The 21,493-nt window shown below is 38.7% G+C and overlaps 4 protein-coding genes and 1 long non-coding RNA gene across 5 annotated transcripts; 4 read left to right on the top strand and 1 right to left on the bottom strand.

The window, feature by feature from the left end:
- The first annotated feature begins 3,594 nt into the window (after positions 1–3,594).
- On the top strand, positions 3,595–10,370 carry LOC135073516 (uncharacterized). The gene is made up of 5 exons (XM_063967700.1): positions 3,595–4,616; positions 8,210–8,429; positions 9,645–9,837; positions 10,134–10,232; positions 10,268–10,370. Exons 1-5 carry the CDS (start codon positions 3,813–3,815, stop codon positions 10,368–10,370), a joined length of 1,419 nt encoding a protein of 472 aa, XP_063823770.1. The 5' UTR covers positions 3,595–3,812.
- A 188-nt stretch (positions 10,371–10,558) lies between these two features.
- Positions 10,559–12,647, top strand: LOC135073424 (uncharacterized). The gene is made up of 2 exons (XR_010257620.1): positions 10,559–10,637; positions 11,129–12,647. It is a non-coding gene; the product is annotated as an uncharacterized LOC135073424 (long non-coding RNA).
- Positions 12,648–12,736: 89 nt separating this feature from the next.
- LOC135073422 (uncharacterized) lies at positions 12,737–15,377 on the bottom strand. Its single transcript, XM_063967608.1, has 6 exons — positions 14,978–15,377; positions 14,629–14,800; positions 14,124–14,344; positions 13,885–14,015; positions 13,428–13,613; positions 12,737–13,342 (listed from the first exon to the last, which is right to left on the bottom strand). The coding sequence occupies exons 1-5, from the start codon at positions 15,176–15,178 to the stop codon at positions 13,433–13,435; spliced, it is 906 nt and encodes a 301-aa protein (XP_063823678.1). The 5' UTR covers positions 15,179–15,377; the 3' UTR covers positions 12,737–13,342; positions 13,428–13,432.
- Positions 15,378–17,100: 1,723 nt separating this feature from the next.
- LOC135073517 (uncharacterized) lies at positions 17,101–18,129 on the top strand. Its single transcript, XM_063967702.1, has 3 exons — positions 17,101–17,223; positions 17,556–17,686; positions 17,761–18,129. The coding sequence occupies exons 1-3, from the start codon at positions 17,101–17,103 to the stop codon at positions 18,011–18,013; spliced, it is 507 nt and encodes a 168-aa protein (XP_063823772.1). The 3' UTR covers positions 18,014–18,129.
- A 635-nt stretch (positions 18,130–18,764) lies between these two features.
- On the top strand, positions 18,765–20,237 carry LOC135073671 (uncharacterized). The gene is made up of 5 exons (XM_063967820.1): positions 18,765–18,963; positions 19,048–19,202; positions 19,335–19,545; positions 19,729–19,813; positions 20,030–20,237. Exons 2-5 carry the CDS (start codon positions 19,062–19,064, stop codon positions 20,139–20,141), a joined length of 549 nt encoding a protein of 182 aa, XP_063823890.1. The 5' UTR covers positions 18,765–18,963; positions 19,048–19,061; the 3' UTR covers positions 20,142–20,237.
- The last annotated feature ends 1,256 nt before the right edge of the window (positions 20,238–21,493 follow it).

Below are 21,493 nucleotides of genomic sequence, written 5' to 3' on the forward strand. Positions count from 1 at the left end.
CAAATTAAAAAAAAAAAAAAAAAAAAAAAAAAAAAAAAAAAAAAACAACAGACATTTTGTTATAGCAGTAATTGCAGTAATAACCTATGACGTCACTTATTTAACTAAGCAATTGCCGATTTCAAAACAAATGAATTCTAATTTTACAGTTAATTGAAAACTAATTGAACTTTCAAGGCTTAAATGAAGTTTTTTTTATGGAAATGAAGTCGAAATGACATCATTGGCTAAAGATGATGTTAATCCCAAAAAGAAGACGAAGAATAATTGAGTTACTGGCAGCGAGATGTTTTTTGTTATGAAGATTTTCTGTTCTCCTTTTTTGAGCTAAGTGCTTTCATACAACGCTTCAGATTATAAGAGTAGAATAAGTTTGCAATCCACTGATTAAACAGCTGAAGAATTCTTCCAACAGGTGACATCAACATGTCTCCACCACAGCCAACTAGAAGTATCTCCAGAGAGGTACATCAACAACGTGGAACAAAACGAACTCTTAGCAGAGAGAACTTTATACACTCATAGTGACAGTGTAACAAGTGATATAAACAAAAACATAGACAATAATCAAGTGAATAGTTGCCAAAAGAATAACGATAGATTAAAGAAAAGTGTTTCTCTGTCAGCTCAATACAAGCCCACGCACAATAAATCAGAGACGGGGCACAAGCAAAAAAGCTGTCCGATCCATAAAAAGAAGAAGATAAAAGACCCAGAGGCGTTCACGCCGTTCGTATCTGACCATTTGATAAAGACTTATTAGATTTAAGTGGTGTAGGTTAGGGGTGATCAATTTAATATCTGGTAACAAAGAACACATATTTTTGATCTAAAAGAACAATGGCCAAGTGAATGTTTGTTTAATATCCAAACCTTTTGTATAACCACAGATAGTATAACTAATTAAGTTTCTTATGACCCAGAAAAGAGAAAATCTCATTACGTTACACATTTCAAAAGTAATGAAACTAAAAAAATCAGCACACGCAAGATCATAATCAGTATTATTGAACTTTACATTGTTTAATCTACTACAAACAGCTTATTACAAAAGGTAATAATTTACAGTTGTGACATAATAAACGCAATTAAAGGTAACCTTTTATAGAAAGAAGAAAAGTTTTTGGTAAATGGTTCCCACAAGAGAATAGCATTAAAATGAATGAGCCAGGGAACAATCAAAAAAGGTTTCCCAAATGCTTCTTGCCCTGTTTTCAATGACGTACCTATTGACTTACTGGATTATCAGGTTAATTACGTTAACTGCAGAATGCAAACTGTTTCATATCTCCTGGAATTTTGAATTCCCTGAAGGCTCCCTTGAACAATGAAACCCTATTAGTGATTGATGACAAAAAACTATAATTTCTAAACTTTTGTCGAAAACTAAGTACCTTACGCAAATAAAGCCAAGTCAATACGATCCTATGATAAGAAAACAACTATGTTGCCATATTTATAGTGAGTGTAAATATGTGTAAATTATAACGATACGACTAGATTAAGTGAACAGTTAAAATAATATTGTAAAACATTGGAATAATGCACTTGATGCTTTAGGTGTATTGTTTTGTTTACTAAACACATTGAATAAATACCGATTGAAATAATACCCTTTTTAATTGTAATAAAAGAAATGAATTCAAACCCAAAACTACAGCAGCTGTCGTTCGTTGCTAAGTAGTTACTATAAGAATTGTCAGGCCTGAAAACACCACTAAGAAAATGAAGCAGTGTATGTATTATGATTTTCCCCATTGAAAAAGTGGAAAAATACTCAAATAATTAACTACGACAAATGCTCTGGAACAACTGTTTATGTGATTCAGACACCCCAACACTGCATCCAATACTTTGTGACCTAGCAACTTTAATCAATCAACGCTTACTTTCTGTCTGTCAAAATTTGTACAGTTTCCAAATCATTGCATTGTTCAAATTAACAAACAAACAAGTAGACCTATTGCACTTATTTTCTTAATAACCAATTAAAGTTCGATCGGCTGAATTTGAAACTTGCGACATTTAATTATTCTTTCTTACATTACTAAGATGAAAATAAAATAAAACTGTCTAGTTCGACATCTTCTAGGGCTGACAAAAATATTGCATGTTAATTAATAGTGTGCCTAAATACATTTAACTTAATTCGCCTACAGATTACACGAGTTGAGCTACACTACATCTTACCTTAGACCCCTTGAGTAAAAGTCATGATCGGGCTGAAAGTTCACCCGGAATTTTCAACCACAGAATTATTGGATAAACAAACCTGTAACTGTCGATCAGAGCAAACTATTAATTGTCGTTATTGCGAACCAACAGAAAGCCCTATTGTGGCCCTACCTACTACTACTAACGATATTTGAATTTGACTCAGAATAAAAATAAGTAATGCGACAACCCTGTAACTATGATTATTTCAACATACAAACAAATAAACTACTTAAATAAGTTTTACATTTATATTAACAGCATAATAATTGCTAATTACAAAAAAAGATCTTGCGTAAACTTACAATAACCGATTTCAATATTTTCATCATAGATTCATGCCATCATTCTTGCGTTGTCGTAAAATGTGCCTAATAATTTGTTCACAAATTATGAAAATCACGATTTTTAAGTCAACATTAAATAATTTATCTGCCATTGTATTTGCATTTAAATTGATTCAGATTTCAACTGTAGCCAGTCGTGCGTATTGCCTGATTGTCAAGTACATTGAGGCATATTGCTATCTCGATTGCGGCATTGCCATTCATAGGAACTAGAAAGAGAAAGTGATATCGACTCAAGAGCATCTATTATTGAAATAAGCAGACAGACAATGATCAATAACTTTGTGAAAAAACAGCTGTTGCAGCATTTTTCGAAATTTTGGCCAAGGCTTGTGTCGGAACCCTAGCACCTAAATAGATGATTAATTATTCTCGATTTGTTAAGGTCATGCGTTTTTTTCTTATAATAACAGAACAGCTAAGAAATTAGTGTCACTAAAAAAAATAATTCAATGACCAATGTTCTTTTACGAAACCATTCAAAATTAAAATTAATCGTTCGTAAAGATAATATTGATTACTTTTATTGCATAGCAAGTACCGGAGCTATTTTGTCATTGTTTCAAAGATTATTCAACGTTACGCAGATTTATTTTATGTTCAGTCAGCTCAGCAGGTTTACTAAAGCAAAATGAATGATTTCGGAAAATCGGAATCGAAAAAGTATACGAGGGTTATATTGACAATTTAAGTTTCGTAACTCAATTTCATGAGAAGTTCTATTCGATTGTGAATAAATACTCTAAATTGAATCATTCATGTTTTTGTCGGCAACGTAACAAATTAGCCGCAGCGCCAAACGATTTGCGGGTGACCGAATAAATTTACGCACAATCCACCCGCATGTCAATCGATGTCATCCACCATTGGGCTGTATTGTGAAACCGGATCTCACGGCCGATGCTAGTAAAAGTGTCAGAATTCGATAATTCACGGCCATTTTCTCTGTAAAGAAAAATCACGAAAATAATCAGGCGGGAAAACGATTTGCCGCGCGCGGTTATGAACGCTTTCTAGGTCGCCGCAGGCTGCGTCAGCGCAGTGTCTCGCCCGCGGCGCCCGCGCGCACTCGTCCAGCAAACAACGTATTGTTTACTCGCCGCGCGCTATAAGCCCCCGACGCCGACTCGGATCTCCACTCGCACCCGGCGCTCGTCGCTCAGTGTTGAAACCCTTTTCAGTTGACCAACTAGGTGAAAGGTTTAAAGTATAAAGCAAAAAAATACTTAGGAACAGCACAGACTGCACGAGATGAGGCCAGTGATCTGGCTTGCGTTCCTGGCGGCTTTGGCCGCCGCGGAAATTGCTGAGGAGCCGTGGGTCGAGGAAGAGGATGTGGAGGAGCCTTACAATGAGGAGAGAGAGGAGGAAGTTCACTATCGGAGGCGAAGAGAGGCGTATGTGGAAGATCCTTACGAGGAGCATTTGCGAGTGAAGAGACGCTGTGAAGATGAGCCGGAATACCGAGTGAGGCGTTCAGCTGACTACGTCAGAGTTCCACGTCAAGTGCATCAGTACGAAGTGCACGAGTTTTCTGATGACGCAAGTCCGTCGTCACCTCCGTACGAGGAGATGCTCGCGGCAAGTGCCGAGCACTACCACCGGGTGTACGCCCCCGCGGGGCACGCTCGGTACCTCAACCCTGACGTGAGTGGTGTTCCGATCTCTACTGTACCTGTGTCGTCCGTGCAGTTCGCCCCTAACCCTGCTTCAGTGCATTCTCCCGTTCAGTTTGTTGCGCCTCCACAACTACACGCCGGATTGGAGGCGACGCCCAGCCGTGTGAATGTCCCTGTGCAGTTTGCTTCTAACCCCGCTGTGCATTCCCCCGTGCAGTTTGTCGCTCCCCCCAATGTCCAGGCGAGTGTGTCGTCGGGTCCTAACCCCGTGCCGGTGGCGGCGGCGGCCCCGCTGCAGCTGAAGCAGCTGGCCGGAGACCAGTTCGTGTCGGCGGCGGGTCACCACCACAAGCACGCGGGCCCGCACCACTCGGGCCACCAGCAGGGCGGCGGCCACAACAGGCAAGCCAAACACTACGCGGAGCATGGAGGCAAGGTATGTTGACTGTTTGTGTTGTTACAAATAACAAGAAATACTTTTTACGAACCTACTCATTTATGTTGTTTATCAATCTCTTTGTTTTTTATGTTTAAAGGACATGTGAATGGAATCTGTGTAAAACAAAGCAAATAGAAGAGAAGTTCTATTTACTATGAACATTTAGCGTTTGCTTATATTTTTAGCCAACTGCGTACGACAGTGCTATTTTTGTCGAAGTTCACTGTCAACAGAGATTCTGAAATAATGTAAACTTCAACATTAATAATGTTAGTAGCACGTGTTTTGGAGCATGTTCACGGTCTAGCATTACTAAAAATGGGAAAGCTACCTACCGACATACCATTTCTTTCATACAAAAATAAATAATAATTTATAAAAATCACTTATTATCTACAGACAATTTCAAAGTTCTCAAAATAAAGTAAACAAGGTACTTAAATTGTTTTTCAAATCAATCTAACTGTTCCATTTAAAAAAAATAAAAAAATGTTCCCATTTTACGCTAAGCTCAAATCGTCCGGGGATACGATTCTCATGCAATCGAAAAAAGTTCACATTCGAAAAATAATTCGAAGGGTATTGTTCGGTTTTTTCGTCTATTTACACCGTTTGTGCAATCTTAGAAGTTCACAATCGAAAAAGTTCGATCGAAAACCACTAGAACGCTACGAGTGCTAAGATTGGTGCTAAGACCAGTCGAACTTGAAATTCGTACACGAATTTACCTGTCAAAGTACTCTAATTCATAATCCTATGAACTGTGAAATAAAACCAAGAAATTTTGTACATTGTAAGGATATTTTTTTATAAAATAGATTGTAGAATATGAAATAGCCTCTAATAAAACTCGTATGAAGAAAAATAAATTATTTGTTATATTTTTTTCAACGATGACATTGGCATTAATGACATAACCATTTTAACGTGTTCCGAAACATTCAGTAGGTACACGTAATGAAATATTTAAAATTGAACCTATAAAACTTTATGTTTTGTGATACTGTGTATTAATTTTACAACATTATTATTAAATTATAAAAATAAATGGGTTTTGTAATCAAATTTTACTAAGTAAAGATAAAATTAATCATACGGAAGTTACAGCGTTTTTAAAAACGTCGCAACGGACCGTAACAGGAGTTCGTATACGGAAAAAATTCGATTGCATGAGAATCGTATCCCAGATTATTGTCATTATTAACGTCGCGTCGGTGCAATTATACAGGGTGGAAACGTTAAGTGATCTCACTCGATTATTTCTAAACGATACCACAGAATAAATAATAGTAGTACCTACTATACAAGATATTGAAAAACTGGTTACTGATCCTGAAAGTGCTTCATGAGCTCTTTCAAACGGTACCAATAATAGGTTACAGAATAAACTGGATCTAACTGAAAATTCAATGTTTCATTAATATTATCTTGTATAGTTTAGAAATAATCGAGTGAGATCACTTATCGTTGCCCTGAACCACTGAACTGTCCAAACAAACTCATTGACAGGTGGGCGCCGACATCTTTCAATTAAATAGTTTCCAACATGGAAAAAGTCGGAACCAGCAATCCGGCATTGACGGTGGCACCCCGCTGTCAATGTCACGGTTAGGACAGTTCAGTATATTGGGTCTATAAGTCTCATCTGACAGCAAGGTTGCAATGTATCGTCAGTTGTTATAAACCAACGTGCACACTAATTTGAAAATTATAAGTAACTTGAAAAAATTGAACTGCCTAAGGCGGGAATTGAACCCACGACCTTCCGCTTGCCGGGCGACTGCTCTTCCAACTGAGCTACTTAGACACTGGATTCTGAGATTTTGAAATGCAACTCATAACGCTAAAAATTTAATGACAACATGCACACGTTAGGAGAAACAATAAATTATTTGTTTTATTTATTTAGGTCTCACAGTGCGCGTGGACGCACAGGGTCACACACGAACCAATCACAGAGCTCTATGCAACGCTGAGCGTTCGATTTGCTGCTTCACTTAAGCAAGCATCGTTTGTGAATACGAGCGTTATTAATTTTGGTATACTTAAAGCGTTAACTAGTTATCATAAACAATTATCATATAGGGCGTTTTCCTAAATTCAGTTATCAATTAAAACAAATATCACATTACTGCATCTGGTTTGTCAATTGTAAGCCATGCTAACAGCAGAGATAACAAATGTATGCATTTTAGTGTCACATTGAATATGATGTGTATTTACATTTTTAATACAAGATTATTTAAATAATTTAAACAGATACTTAAGCCAAATCCAAAATTATAAAGAAAAAATTCAAATATACATTTTATTAATACACCAAACGGTTAAATTATTGTAACTAATTTGTACTTATTATTTTGAAACCTACTTTATTTCAGTTTGTAATGTTTTACAAGTGTCTTGGTTGAGTTAGTTTTACATTAGTCAGCACTATAAGATACCCCACAGATAACAGATTTTTTACTGGCCGGTAGTTGGGTCGGCTTCTAATTTGTATGAAGAATCGGCCGATAACAAATCGGTTCAGAGCAATGTGCGTACTTCCATACATATTATGTTCATACTGATTAACAGCCCGACCCAACTATCAGCCGACAAAAAAGTTTGTAGTCTGCGAGGTGTCTCAAATTAATCATGTTGTCTTTGAGATATTTTTATTTTGTAATAATAAGGCATTGTAGGAATTGTATACTGATAAACTGATTTACGCCAACGTTTACTTAAAGCTTTGTTAAAAACCAATATGCCCTTGCACAGTCAGGTTGCATTGGTAATCACCAAAAATTAACTTCATAAAATTATAAGTCAATGAAACTGAAAAGCTGAAAAGTGTGTTTGTTTGTTCAGGAATTACTGGTCCGATTTAAAATAATTATTTTTGTGTTGGATATCTAGCCTATTTAACGAGGAAAGCTTTAGGCTAAATAAAATCACCCAATAAGGGGCGGAGCAGTAAAGATAAATGTTACAAAAACGGGAAATATTATTAAAACTTTTTAAATTATCATCATAAATGCGTGTATCGTATTACGAGTGCTCACTTGAGTTAGTTGTATCAATTCAATAATTTAATTACATTATTACCTTTGGAACAAAGCTATTTAGAGTTGGCATGTAACCTCGGCGAACGCAAAATTTATTTGAAATTAAAATTCTTACAAAAAATTTAATATGGGTGTAATTTTTATAATAGTTGTAGCACGGTCACGCATTGCCTCATCAGAATTAACTGAGGAAATGATGACAACGGCAGCCCATCCGTGAAATAACTGTAATTTCGTCTAACTATAACGTTTAAAGAGCATTTTTTGCATATTTATATTATATTTTTTATTTTATGATCATTTTGTTAAGAAAAAAGGCATGTGAATGTATCTAAATTGGTTTTCTATAACTTATAATCAACCATATTTCTTTCTTAGACAGAATAACATACGTAAGAAGAATAATGTTATGAATTAGGTACACAAGGTGAATGGTCATGTGAATTTAATTCAATAAAGCATTGAAGTTTCTTATCATCTTGACTATTTTTTGAGCGACAAATAATACAGCAATAAAACTGAAATCACCCTCAATGGTTACAGACTACCAAAGGCCACCACAGTGACCACCACGTCGACAAAGGCGCTAAAGGCTTCAAGACCGACGAGAGGCACCGCAAGGAGTATGAGGAAGCCGCTGGAAAGAAGAAGAAGCACCACGACGAGGCTGGTCATAAAGGAAACCATGAGGAGGAGGCGCATGGGCACAGGGGAGCCAAGTTCGATGAGAAGAAAGGACACAAGAAGGGACATAAGACTAAGGGTAAGTGCGATTAGTGCTGCTAGAGTAGTTTACAAGTCAAGGTCGCTAGCATTATTAAGTGGACATTTTGATCAGAAGAATACTTTAGTTAGAGAAAATTAGGTACTTATCCTTTTTCTTCTGTTTCTGGTCAATAATAGGTTTAAAAATAAATAAATATCCTTAGACATTTTTACACTGCGCCGCTAGTCCCAAACTAAGCAAAGCTTGTACTATGGGTACCTACTAGACAACGGATATAAACATACTTAAATACTTTTTTGTAAATACATACATATTATACATAGAAAACACCCAGACCCGTCACAGAAATTAAAATTCATCATTTCAATTTCTGCCCGGCCGGGGATAAAACCTCTCGGCATAGTAGTCCGTTCTGAACCACTACACCAAACGGCCGACCGAAAAGATCTGGTTAATTTCGTAATTGTAACATGTTCCGCATTCCATTGTTGCAATTCGATTTGTTTGTTTACATTAAATTTCTATTAGTCAATTTGCAAGCTTATTACTCCAGCTTAACGCCACTTACTTGTGTTTGTATTGTTCGAGAAAAATCCACTTGCGGCAGAGAAAGCGAGTCGGTTACATAAATTACTTATTCCGACAGTTGACCTGACCGCAACAATAATTGTGTTACTGATTGGACACGAGAACGTAATCGAACGCACTATCTTATAGATTATTGTGGTTTGTAATCGAATCTTTAGTCCGATTCATTCGGAAGTGCCTCATTCACGCTGTCTATTAAGGCCTGACCACAATTTTACAGTAAACACTGGTAGGTAATGATGATGGCAAAGCTAAACGATTTAGTCAAGCATTCAAAGTTGTATTATTGTACTAGCTTTTGTACTTTTGAAGCCACGGCTTCAACCGCATGAAATTTCGTTATAAATTATAGCCTTTTTAATCTAATGATGCATAAACAATAATACTGTAAAGTTTCATCAAAATCCGTTCAGTCGTTTTTGCGTAACTTTCGCATTTAAAATATTAGTACGAGTTTATGCTAAAAATGCTTATAGAGGTTTGTTCTCTTTAGCCTTAATTTATTTAGTAAGCCTGTGAGTCGAGACAGGCAGTTAGTTCTACCACATAGTTCTATACTATAGAACTATGTTCGTTTGGGACTCCACACTATGCTATAGAATCTATAAACGGTAAATAAGTATACATTAGATTTTTTCTAAAATCCTCTCTATAATATTATAGGCTACCACAACAAGTACCACAAGGACGAGTTCCACAAGGAGCACAAGTTCTACGACGACTACCACAAGAGCGGCGAGCACCACCGCTACGGCAAGTTCCACGCCAAGCACGCCAGCAACGAGAGCGGCAAGAAGAAGGCGCACCACGTCAACGCGGGACACGACTTCGTGGAGCGAGGCAAGAAGGGATACAGGTGAGAATACAAACTATTTGTCACAAGTATTGTAGCGGCGAGCACCACCGCTACGGCAACGAGAACGCGGGACTCGACTTTGTTGAACGAGGCAAGAAGTGATACAGGTAAGAACGCAAGCTATATGACACAAGTTTAGTATTGTAGCGGCGAGTACCACCTCTAGGGCAAGTTCCACGCCAGTAACGAGAGCGGCAAAAAGAAGGCGCACCACGTCAACGCGGGACACGACTTCGTGGAGCGAGGCAAGAAGGGATACAGGTGAGAATACAAACTATTTGTCACAAGTATTGTAGCGGCGAGCACCACCGCTACGGCAACGAGAGCGGCAAGAAGAAGGCGCACCACGTCAACGCGGGACACGACTTCGTGGAGCGAGGCAAGAAGGGATACAGGTGAGAATACAAACTATTTGTCACAAGTATTGTAGCGGCGAGCACCACCGCTACGGCAACGAGAGCGGCAAGAAGAAGGCGCACCACGTCAACGCGGGACACGACTTCGTGGAGCGAGGCAAGAAGGGATACAGGTGAGACACAAACTATTTGCCACAAGTATTGTAGCGGCGAGTACCACCTCTAGAGCAAGTTCCACGCCAGCAACGAGAGCAGCAAGAAGAAGCTATACGTTACACGACTTCGTGGAGCGAGGCAAGAAGGGATACAGGTGAGAATACAAGCTATACGTTACAAGTATTGTAGTGGCGAGCACCACCGCTACGGCAACGAGAGCGGCAAGAAGAAGGCGCACCACGTCAACGCGGGACACGACTTCGTGGAGCGAGGCAAGAAGGGATACAGGTGAGAATACAAACTATATGTCACAAGTATTGTAGCGGCGAGTACCACCTCTAGGGCAAGTTCCACGCCAGAAACGAGAACGGCAAGAAGAAGGCGCACCACGTCAATGCGGGACATGACTTTGTGGAGCGGAGCAAGAAGGGATACAGATAACAATACAAACTATTTGTTACAAGTGTTGTTTCAGTAAGTTTACACATCATGAAAGACGAAAGACGACACAAAGATGATAGTTCTATTGGTAGTTACGTTAGTAAATTAGTAGACATTACGATCGTTGTACAGCGTGTTAAAACTAAAGCAGAACACCCTGTAGTTTGGGGATAGATAAGATTATAAGTCAAATAGAAAATTATAACCAAATAGCATCGATTGTAAAGCCATCAAGGAACAGAAACATAAAATGAAGAATAAACTAGAAACATTGAAGAATGTTTTTTATTGGTTTACAAAAGACATTGGGTAAATGATATGTTTTCTTTCCTTTCCAGCAATAAGGGTCACCAAGACTCCGATCACAAAGGCTACAATGGCAAGGATGGTCACGAGGAGCACCATCAACACCACTCCCAGCACGGCAAAAAGGGAGGCAAGGAGGGCGGCTCCCACTGGGGCTACGCCAAGAAGAGCTAATCTGGACGCTGATTACCTTAGGAACTTAAGTTTGGTCTTATCAAACAGTGCTGTGGCATCGGTAGTTATTATTTGTATTTTGTTCAGTAAGTCTACAATGATCAAACAGTCAGCCGCTGCAGGTTTACAGCGAGTATACTGAAGAAACAGATAATGAAGTTACCTTGTAGTTAATTCCAATAAAAATGAAGGTTTTTGCCTAGATGCTTCTCCAAGAAACAGTGATGATTTGAGCAGCAGTATTACTAAATAACCTACATTTTCAGACAATCGTACAACCTCAGCCAATTTTAACCAGACAGAAAAAAACGAGGGTCTCTTCAGTTGCAGAATCCAAGCTGCCTTTGTCATTTTTACGCAACACCCAATTAGATTCAATTGTGCCTTTTTGTCTAATTGTAACTTCGATGCTCTATTAACTTTCAAAACACCAATGTTCCCCATTAAATGAAGCGACAAAAACTGACCGTCACTTGAAGAAACGCAGGAAAACATAATTTACATAACTTTAAACCCTAACGTCTTTATAAATACTTTTTTGTTGATCCATTTTGTCCGTCGTTGGTTCTCACGCCAAATTTCATGGGTGTTGTTTATTTGCAATCACCTGTCTTGTCTGTAAAAAGACACTTAAAACTCCATCAAAAGTCGAATGAACTGCTCTAACAAACCCATCTAGTTGCATAACCGACTGAGACGAATCGACCGACAACCCACTAACGAAACATGAGCGAGCCCGCATTTTTTGTTTCGTGTCCATTTTTTCTACGAGTTGCACTGGTTTGAGCTATATTTAAATACAAAGCCAATACTAAAAGGTGTACTACGTGTTGGGTCAAGCAAGATCCAACTTCAAATGTCATTCCTATTTTAACCGTTCCTTTTCAGTATTATCGCACTATTTCTGGAGAGAAGGTTATGTCAAGAATAGACTTGATGGTACCATGAACGGGATTTTCAACAGCATCAATATCCTTTGATATTATACTGCTAACAAATTTAAATACGACAAGTAATTACGTTTGTTTGCAGTACGAATATATTTTTTTACTATTGTTGTAAATATTGTTAAGAACGTATTAATTTTATACTTAGTAAACTTATATGATTGCCTCAAATAAATAGTTTAATGAATTTATTGTTTATAATTGTCTAAAGTTGATTCCTAGTTTTAGTTATGAATTTATATAAATTGGATCAATACGGAACTTGTTTAAAAACAAGGCGAATATCTTTACGATAAGCTTTTATAAGTTAAAAGCATTTTAATTTAAGAAAAAAGCTGTGTTACTGTTACACATATTTATTTTGTTACCAATAACAATAATACTATTATTAACATTTTGTTAATTTTAACAATAAAATTTATGAATGCTTGTTGAGGTTTTATTTCAATAAAAATATTCTTACTTAACTGGTCAAATCACATGTGTGATACAGTGTCGATGCACAAATTTAACAGCTTAAAAAACTTAGCAAGATGCCTTTAAATTTTACACAATATCAAAGTAAAGCCTCAACTGAGTGATGTTTTGTAAATGTTTCATTTTCATGTACCTAGGAACGACGGCACATCTCGCTACACACTGTGCTCATAAATGTAGTTGTATTATGAGCAATAATATAGATGTGTGTGTGTGTGAGGTGCATGCAGTCTTACATTCCTGTATGGTTCTGAATTCTTTGTAATCATGAAAGCTGTTCCCCTTCTGTTACGTATTTTTGAATCATTTTAATTTTGATCAGCATACGAAATCTCAAAAATCGTATTTTCTGTGCATTCGAATGTGAATCGAAATTCTAATGCTTCAAACTTACGCTCCTTTTTAGAAATTGAAAGATTTAATTTAATCTCTTCTTCAGCTTTACATACAGTTGAAAGTAGTGTAAATGGTCTTAATTTATCAAGAGAGCGATTCTGTTTGGCTCAAATTTTGTTTTTCAACACAAGTTCATTTTTGTGACAGCTGCAACTTAGCTTCAGAAAGTTAATGTATGCGATCATATCGATTTGAACTCGGCAGTATGGTACATTCTCTATAGGCATTGCTGATATACTCGATGCACTCCCACTAAAAAATAAGTGGGTAACTCTTTACAGGTCATTGTTTTTGTACCTTTTGCCTAGGCCATAGAATTGAATGAAACGAAGCTTACGGTGTTCAATACGGCGGCTTGCAAGGCACCGGCGGTGGCACCTTGGGGTCGTGGTGCTTGGTGTAGATGGCGACGGTATGATGCGGCCGTCGTGGGAAGAACACGCGCTGCCCCTTGTCGTCCACGAAGTCCGAGTAGTCCATGGTCCACTCACGCTTCATGCCGCATCGCTCGCAGATCTTTGACCTAAAGAAATGAAGTATTGATGTGTAATGGTGCGAATATCTTTTGTATTTCAGAATAATACTTAAACCCCAAAATAAATACTTTTGTTTGTCTCATCAACTGGCCTAAATAATTACAACAACGATAGATCACAATCTAAATCCCAATAAGTACGTTCAATAAAGCTTAGTTACGACTTACGAATTTGAAGACTAGAAGATAGAATATAATGGAATGTGGAAGAAAATAATTACGAGTAGAATCTGGGATACATCAGCATACAAAAACTTACGTGTATTGACTGGTAGCGATGACAGTTACAAGTGGATGTCGCAACTCTTGCGCATGTTCAAGCAATGTTTTCAGAATCATAGTACCCACGCCCTGCCCAGTGACTTCAGCGGCTGTTGCTAGTACTTCCACCTGTAAGAGCAAGCCTGTTTACCTTAAAACATACCAGTTAGTTTACACTCCCAGAGAAATGCATGTATAAGGATCTAGCTAGAAAACCATCTAAGATAAAATGCTTACGTCATAGAGGTACGGCACGTCATACTTGTCGAAGAAGTTAGGGCTTCGATAGCAGTGGGCGCAGAAGTACATTCTGTTCCGTTCAGGCTGCGAGTACGTGAAATGAGCCCAGTCTTCGAGCTCGTCTGCCACCCACGGGTTGATCTTGTTGGCCACGCTGACGCCTACTAGCCGACGCTCACCAGTTCGGGCCATGTGCTCAAAAGCAAGGAGACGATCACCTAAAAGTCACACTGATTATGGAATATTTATATTTGGAGCAATTGAAGTAGGAAGAAAAGAAGTCACACAAAATAACCAATCAACCAATCAAGAGGCTGAGTGCAGAAAAAGCGCAGTTAAATTTAAACTAGGGACTAAAATGGCAAAGAATCGCCACCACACCACTAATAATTATTCACCTGCGGCATTGTATCGCAACAAATATACGATTTTGAAACTTTCTTGAATTGTACGAAACACATTATCAAAGATATTCAGTCATGATGATTGACGATGATCTTACCAGAGTTAGAATACTTGTCGGTGAGGATGTCCAGGTAGGGACAGTCCAAAGACATCCACAGAGCAGCCACGCTGGGCTCCCGCGGCCAGAAGTGCGTGTAGAGGAACGACCGGATCATACGCGCGTGGCAGGCGTTACCGCGTTCCACAGTGACGCTTCTGATATCGAAGCACTGGCAGAAACAAAGTAGATTTTGAATAGTTGGTCTATCAAACTAATCTTGATATTCTATGGAATTCAATGCTCTCAATCAAGCTGTTACTGCTGCTGTGATACGGATGAATCGTGATGATTATTGACTTATGAAAGCCAAGCTTTTCTACCTTCAAGGAGAACTGAAAATACTTACTGGTCTTTTATCTGGTGGATACAAGCAGACATCACAGGTTGAAGGTTTTCTACTATAACTTCTGATAGGCACTGTGGGCATTGGTTGGCAGATAAAGCGATTATAAAGCCTCGGATCAAAACTTTTGATAGGTGCTGAAAACTTCTTCAAGCTCTGGCTAGATCTCGCTACCCCTATTGCCAAATTCTTAAAAAGATTCATCTTGGATCCCTTTTACGTAAGATTCATGTTTCGTAGATATTTCAAGTATTTTTTTGGTTTGGTTTGTGGGAAATTTTCCTTTATTACATGACTTAATTTTTGAGGAAACGAAAATTGGTTGTTTTGTTGTACACTTTGGTGACGTGAGAGAAATTTTGAAATTGGTATCACAGATATCCACACCAAATCTTCTATGATCTATGCTAAAAACACCTTCATCCTCTTTACTTATTTGAATTGATCTTTTGTGTAATAATTAAATGCAAATATCTTGAAATCGCTTGAAATAGGCATTATGATCCTTAGGTTATGGAAGAATATTTGATGCGTGTGTGAATTACAAATATTTTTGCGGATTTTACCTAAATTAATGGAACTTTTTGTGTAACTGTAAAATTTAAATTCAGAAAAAATATATACTCAAACTGTCATAGCATCCGTCATTATGTCACCATAATTATATTTTGGACAATTTTTTATAAAAAATACATTAACAGCCGTTACCATGTTGTGCCGGAGACATAAATAGGAAAACGCAATAACAAGCCCGAAGTCACGATTCTCGTGTGCCCAATTATGTCCACAGTGTCCAATATCCTGAGGTTGCTTTCAGTTCGCAATGTGATCAGGAAGAATTCGTCCACCCCTGGCTGTTTCAGCCGACCTGTCAGAAGGACCTACGCAGACTCATCAGAAACAGATTCAAAATCTAAGCAAATCGTGGTAAGTCCATCGTCAAAAATTTACAAGGACTTCATTAGTTGCAATTTTGGTGCAGGTTCCATCCAAAGTAGCATCAACTGTTCAAGAAAGAAAGAGTAGGTATAAAAGTAATCTAGGTGTAGGAACCTGGTGTAGGAAGTGAACTATGTCATTACTAGAGTAGTTTAGTGGAACTACACCATGCAGAATCAGTAATATGGTGGGTCGCAAGTTCTCAACCCAAGACCAAGTGAAAACAGCAGTGGGAGACGGCTTATATGACTGCACCAGACAGTCTGCCAATAGAGAGAGATGGAGGGAGATCGTGCGGAGAGTTGTATCCGCCTCTACAACCGATGTAAACAACGCCTCAACGTGACGACGACCGCTTTGCCAAGAGCGTAACGAATAAGAAGAAGAAGAAGTTCTCAACTAATTGGCCAACGTTTTAGCTTACGGCCACAGCTTTCATTAACAATGTCCGAAACATCGATGCTATGACCTTCATAAATTGATGATCAGGCCCAGGGCACCGAGAATGAGGAGCGTGTGCGCGTGCGGCGCGCGCGCGTCAGCGACGTGCCACGCGTGCTGCGCTTCGTGCGCGAGAACGTGCGCGTGGCCTGGCCCGCGCTCGTCGCGCCGCCCGCCGCCTCGCACATCGTGCTGGTCGACTACGTCACCAGGGCACTTGCTCAAGGTGCGTTTTTTTAAAGTAACCCCGTTAATTTCTTTGAGAACTACCTTCAGCCACCATCTAAAGCCGGAGTCCTGCATTCCAACATTATCGTTATTTTTTCTTGATGAAGGGGGTTGTATTGCATTGCCTCTGCGCGGTGTTCATCATACTTCTCAAATATTAGAGACACAAATAAAGCAAAAGTACCTAGGTGGTTTTTTCTGAAGTTTCAAACAACTCAGGGGTATTTTGACCACTCGAAAAAAGAGAAGAAGGCTGAAGAAATCACTTATGTATGAACTTGTGAAAGTTACTTTGGTTCAAGCAATATGGTTGTAACTATGTCTTGATTAGTCCAAATACCTATGTAGCAGCATCTATCAATGCATGCAAAGTTGTTCGACAATATGTGACACGGAGCGACATATTCCATCTCGTCCTGGCAGGCCACTCCATGCTAGCGGAGCAGCAGGAGACGCGCGGCTGGTCGCAGATCCGCGGGCTGGCGCTGAGCACGGCGCTGTGCCCGTGGGACGCCGCCATGCTGGAGCGATGGGCGCGCTGCGTCAAGTGCCGCCGCTCGCGCAAGCTCATGAACTTCACCGCGCACTGCCTCCGCGCGCCTGCGCTGCACGACAAGTATAGGGTCCATAACATACTGCAGGTGAGGGGATCTATTACATTTCGCGAAGAAGAGCCTTAAAGATAAAATTTATTTATTCTTTGCTATCTTACTTATTTATGATTCACGACTGATAATGGCTACTTACTAATGAAATTACTTATGGTTAAACCTAGATGTCTACTGCTGAAAATGGATTACCCATATTTCAAATGGTCATTTTCAGCAAATTACTCTTACTCATCTGTTGTTTAAATAGTCATTGTCGAAATCATTGGTCTATTTAGTGGTCAATTGAGCACTCGTGCGCATATCGGGCTAGATTTAGATTGCAGGCAAGTTAGTTTTCAGATAATCATTTTGGTATTTGGCAGGTTGTCCTCATCGTTCCTCCTGAAACACCAAAAACTTCTGAGATCATCAACGTTCTCGCCAAGAATGCCATCCAGAGAGGTCGAGAGGTTGGCTTCCCGCTCATCAGATTTGATGTATCAAACGACCTTGTGTTAGTGGCTTTCTAATCTTCTTCATTATTCTTTTACGATGGTGTTATTTACAATTTGCTTTACTCAATTACAGTGCCAAATCACTGGAAGAATTAAATCTGAAGAAGGAGTGGCATCTGTCCTATGAAATAGTTCCACATGCAATGAAAGAAAGAGACTTCCCAGCTGTTCCAGAAAACAAATCAGAAACACAAGCGCCTCAAACGTCAAATTCACCAAAAGAATCGCGAAACGAAACCAAAAACAAACGCGTCAATGGAAACTACATAGCTGTTTATACTGCCTTTTCTGACTCGGCTAAAGAAAATACCCTACCATCAGGATGAAAAAAATTAATCCATTCGAATCTTTGAAAACATAATATCTACTGAACCACGCACCTTTTATAATTTGACGACTTAGTGACGGTTGCTAATAAAATAAATTATGTGGCAGAAGTCTTTATTTTTGTTTGTCTACGAACTAGATAAGACCGGCCCTTTGGCAATTTTTCAGTCCTACGTTTATGATAGATTTCGTCTTCTCGGATAAAAGTTCTTCAGCTTTAAGGTTAGCTCAATGACTACCAAGAATACCCTATAAAAACCTCAATTGTTATCGATCTCTTTTCACGGATAATCGCCGCGCCAGACAACTGTCCGCTAAGTTTTTATACCATGAGGCCTTGTACTCATTACACATTTCCACTTTATTTGTGCCATTAGTAATCCGCAAGTATCAATTTCATGCTAAGTTGGACATAGGCTTTCGACATCTCATATCGGGTGCCTGTTACGGAATACGTCCTCTAAACTTTTTAGATTATACATACTGAAAAACTATTGTTTTGCACGGTGTTTAGTCATAATATTGAGATCTACCCATTCCTTCCACATCACGAAATACAGTAAAAAAGAAGGACCGTAGGTATATCATAACATAGCAATCGCGTCGCAATTCGGAGAGCAGTGGTGACTTTAGACCCTTTACTGTAAAGGACAAAAATATTGCCAGTCTAGGCTCTGAAATAGTATTTTTGGTGATACCGATGCATCAGACGTTTTCGTTGATACTGGTAACTTGAATCTATCATGATGCAATTTGATCTCAAATTCGTTCACCGGCTTTTTAACAAAATCGCTGTCCACTGAGAAGTATTTTCAAGGGTCACTCCGTTGTTATACGTTGTGAAAGACTGTGGTAGCTGCAATATCTCGTTATATAAAATACAAGCATTGAATTACAGCTTTGATTTGAAACCGAGCGCTGAGCGGCCTGACAGTTTTTCTATCGCAAGGTACGAGTAACTTAAATGCAACTATTCTGCAATGAGTTTTAAAATCATCTAATACGTTTCTAAGTGAATCCTATTGTTTTTCAGTGAAATCTTTCGTCATGGCACTGAAGTTTGTGCCGATTGCGTTAGGTGTGCTGCAAATTGTTGCAGCATTACCGGCGATAACATTGCAGGATTTGGAACTGGCTGATGATACGATGTCAGTCGGTTCGTACATTCGGGAAGTGAGAGCTGCTGCGGTAAGTTCTTATTCAAACTATTGCAACACAGTATTGGCCTTGCAATTGGACCTGAAAAATTTCTTTAAATTGAATATTGACCTTGCCAAACGAAATGCACAAGTTTTCTCTTAAATAATATCGATATTGCAGCCACAAGACTACCACAAATCTTACGAGCGCGATGGCGATGGTGAAATCGGCTACTCCAGAAAGAAGTCGGGGGGTGGTAAGAAGGGATACCAGCACTTCGATTCATACCACAAGAAGGCCGGCGACAACTACGAGTTTGAGAAGCAGGACTCTTTCGGCCACGACGACGAGGGCCAAGACGGGGCCTACAGCCACCATCACGAGCAAAAAGGTGACGAGGAAGGAAAATCCGCAAAAATCATTAGGAGACCGTTTAAATTCATTCGCAGACTACTAAAATGGTTCTTTTAGTTAATCAATAAACTAAATTGTTCACGAGACAGCTTTTGTTTTCATAACTCCTTTCCTAGTGCCTGAATCAATAACTCACTGACTCAATTTGCCATGTTTTCAGCTAAGTTGAAGAAACGTCCCAAGGATGTTGAGGAACTGGAATACGTCGGCGAGGGTCAACCAGAAAAAGAGCACGAAGACCTAACGTAAGTAGTAAAGAAGATCACTTATAAGTAGTACGATAGAAGGACAGACTGACTGATGCTGGCTGGCAGGTCTCGAGGTATTTTTGTATTTTTAATATCCTTTAAAAATTCTTCCTGCTTAGTTAAAGTCCAGATGCAGAACCGCTAGCTGTTAGCCGTTTGATGAGGCCGTATAATTTTTTTTGTAAAATTTTATTAATCTACTTTTTCCACCAGGGAAAACGCTCCAGACGGTAACGGTGGAACCGAGGCACAAGGACATGACCCCAAAGACTACGTCTTGCCTGAGAAATACACTTACGGCGAAGGGGACGAATACAACTTCTAATTTGTCTAGCTAGATATTTTTTAAATCTTTAGACTGATAGATGATAATTTGAAGTAAACATAAGAAATACGATAATAAAATAGTTGTTAAAAAATGTTTATTTATTTAATTTCATACATTCATAATAATTAATTTATGTGCAATGTAATAATAATGATAGGTTTATTTCCTGCCACTATTAGTTGCTTGTTTCACTATGCAATAAATAAGGACTGACAATCGACAATAGGTGAGTGCATTACCGCAGCAAAATTTTTATAAATGTAGTGCTTTAGAGAGTCGAGAGTATAGCAGATAATTAGTCCATCGTGAGCAGAAATTTGTCCACTAATAGCAAAATTCGTTCTAATTATAGTTTTAAAGTTATTAAGAAAAAACAGATTTAGATTTATTTGGTTCCGGGATAGAACGACTTTCAAAAAAAAATTTTGCCAGGGTAATGTTTCAAACATTACCCCAGCAAAATATGTTTTTTCCTAATAACTTTAAAACTATAATTTGAACGAATTTTGCTATTATTGGACAAATTTCTGCTCACGATGGACTAATTATCTGCTACACTCTCGACTCTCTAAAGCTTGGTTAACTCTATTCATGAGACGTTGCGTTGGTTAAAAAACATTTTATTCTTGACTGTACAAAATCCGTCATAAAACGAATCTGTCTTAAAGAGAATCTGTCGTAAACCTAATCTGTCCTAAACAGAATCTGTCCTTAACCGAATAAAGGCAACATTTATAAAAATTTTGCTGCGGTAATGCACTCTCACAACAGGTTAAATCTGGAGCCATGTTCGTATATTTTCCAACGTTAGATAAAGCCTACTTACCTAAACACCTACAAGATCTTTATTTTTAAAATAACTTGAAAAAATCCATTTCACTTTAGGTTTTAGTTCGATTTTTTACAAAATAGTTGAAATGTTGGCACGCCAATATATTTATGAACTCGACTGTACCTAGGCTTATGCCTAGTAATAATACCTAAGTAAGCACTAGAGGAATTATTAATTCTCTGGCCCGATTCGACCTAACTTTTATCCGAAAATAACTCCTAAATTATAACTGGCACATTGACAGTTTTAGGCCCTTTTCACACGTCCCGGTTGCCAGCTAACCGGCGCGGCGCCGGGTATCCGGTGGTGAAGTGTATGGGCATGGTACGTAGCTTTCACATGTTCCGGCGTAATTAATCCGGCATGCCCATACACTTCACCACCGGGTACCCGGCGCCGGTTAGCCGGCAACCGGGACGTGTACGTGTGAAAAGGGCCTTAGTATGGGAAATAAGTCAAAATCTCGAATAACTGAATGAATGTTCTGAATGATTTATTCTGAGATTAATATTAATTA

The sequence above is a fragment of the Ostrinia nubilalis genome, chromosome 7 (assembly GCF_963855985.1).
Source record: "Ostrinia nubilalis chromosome 7, ilOstNubi1.1, whole genome shotgun sequence".
Classification (NCBI taxonomy): Eukaryota; Metazoa; Arthropoda; class Insecta; order Lepidoptera; family Crambidae; genus Ostrinia; species Ostrinia nubilalis.

What these genes read in the sequence shown, in the direction of transcription:
- LOC135073516 (XM_063967700.1), top strand. Translation starts at nt 3,813, where the DNA reads ATGAGGCCAGTGATCTGGCTTGCGTTCCTGGCGGCTTTGGCCGCCGCG. An exon ending in ACGCGGAGCATGGAGGCAAG is followed by an intron (nt 4,617 to 8,209) that starts GTATGTTGACTG and finishes CAATGGTTACAG; the next exon opens with ACTACCAAAGGCCACCACAG. An exon ending in CGAGGCAAGAAGGGATACAG is followed by an intron (nt 10,233 to 10,267) that starts GTGAGAATACAA and finishes CAAGTATTGTAG; the next exon opens with CGGCGAGCACCACCGCTACG.
- LOC135073422 (XM_063967608.1), bottom strand. Translation starts at nt 15,178, where the DNA reads ATGAATCTTTTTAAGAATTTGGCAATAGGGGTAGCGAGATCTAGCCAG. An exon ending in CGACAAGTATTCTAACTCTG is followed by an intron (nt 14,345 to 14,628) that starts GTAAGATCATCG and finishes TGTGACTTTTAG; the next exon opens with GTGATCGTCTCCTTGCTTTT. An exon ending in ACGTGCCGTACCTCTATGAC is followed by an intron (nt 14,016 to 14,123) that starts GTAAGCATTTTA and finishes TTGCTCTTACAG; the next exon opens with GTGGAAGTACTAGCAACAGC.
- LOC135073517 (XM_063967702.1), top strand. Translation starts at nt 17,101, where the DNA reads ATGCTGGAGCGATGGGCGCGCTGCGTCAAGTGCCGCCGCTCGCGCAAG. An exon ending in GGGTCCATAACATACTGCAG is followed by an intron (nt 17,224 to 17,555) that starts GTGAGGGGATCT and finishes GGTATTTGGCAG; the next exon opens with GTTGTCCTCATCGTTCCTCC. An exon ending in GATGTATCAAACGACCTTGT is followed by an intron (nt 17,687 to 17,760) that starts GTTAGTGGCTTT and finishes ACTCAATTACAG; the next exon opens with TGCCAAATCACTGGAAGAAT.
- LOC135073671 (XM_063967820.1), top strand. Translation starts at nt 19,062, where the DNA reads ATGGCACTGAAGTTTGTGCCGATTGCGTTAGGTGTGCTGCAAATTGTT. An exon ending in CCACCATCACGAGCAAAAAG is followed by an intron (nt 19,546 to 19,728) that starts GTGACGAGGAAG and finishes CCATGTTTTCAG; the next exon opens with CTAAGTTGAAGAAACGTCCC. An exon ending in AAAGAGCACGAAGACCTAAC is followed by an intron (nt 19,814 to 20,029) that starts GTAAGTAGTAAA and finishes TTTTTCCACCAG; the next exon opens with GGAAAACGCTCCAGACGGTA.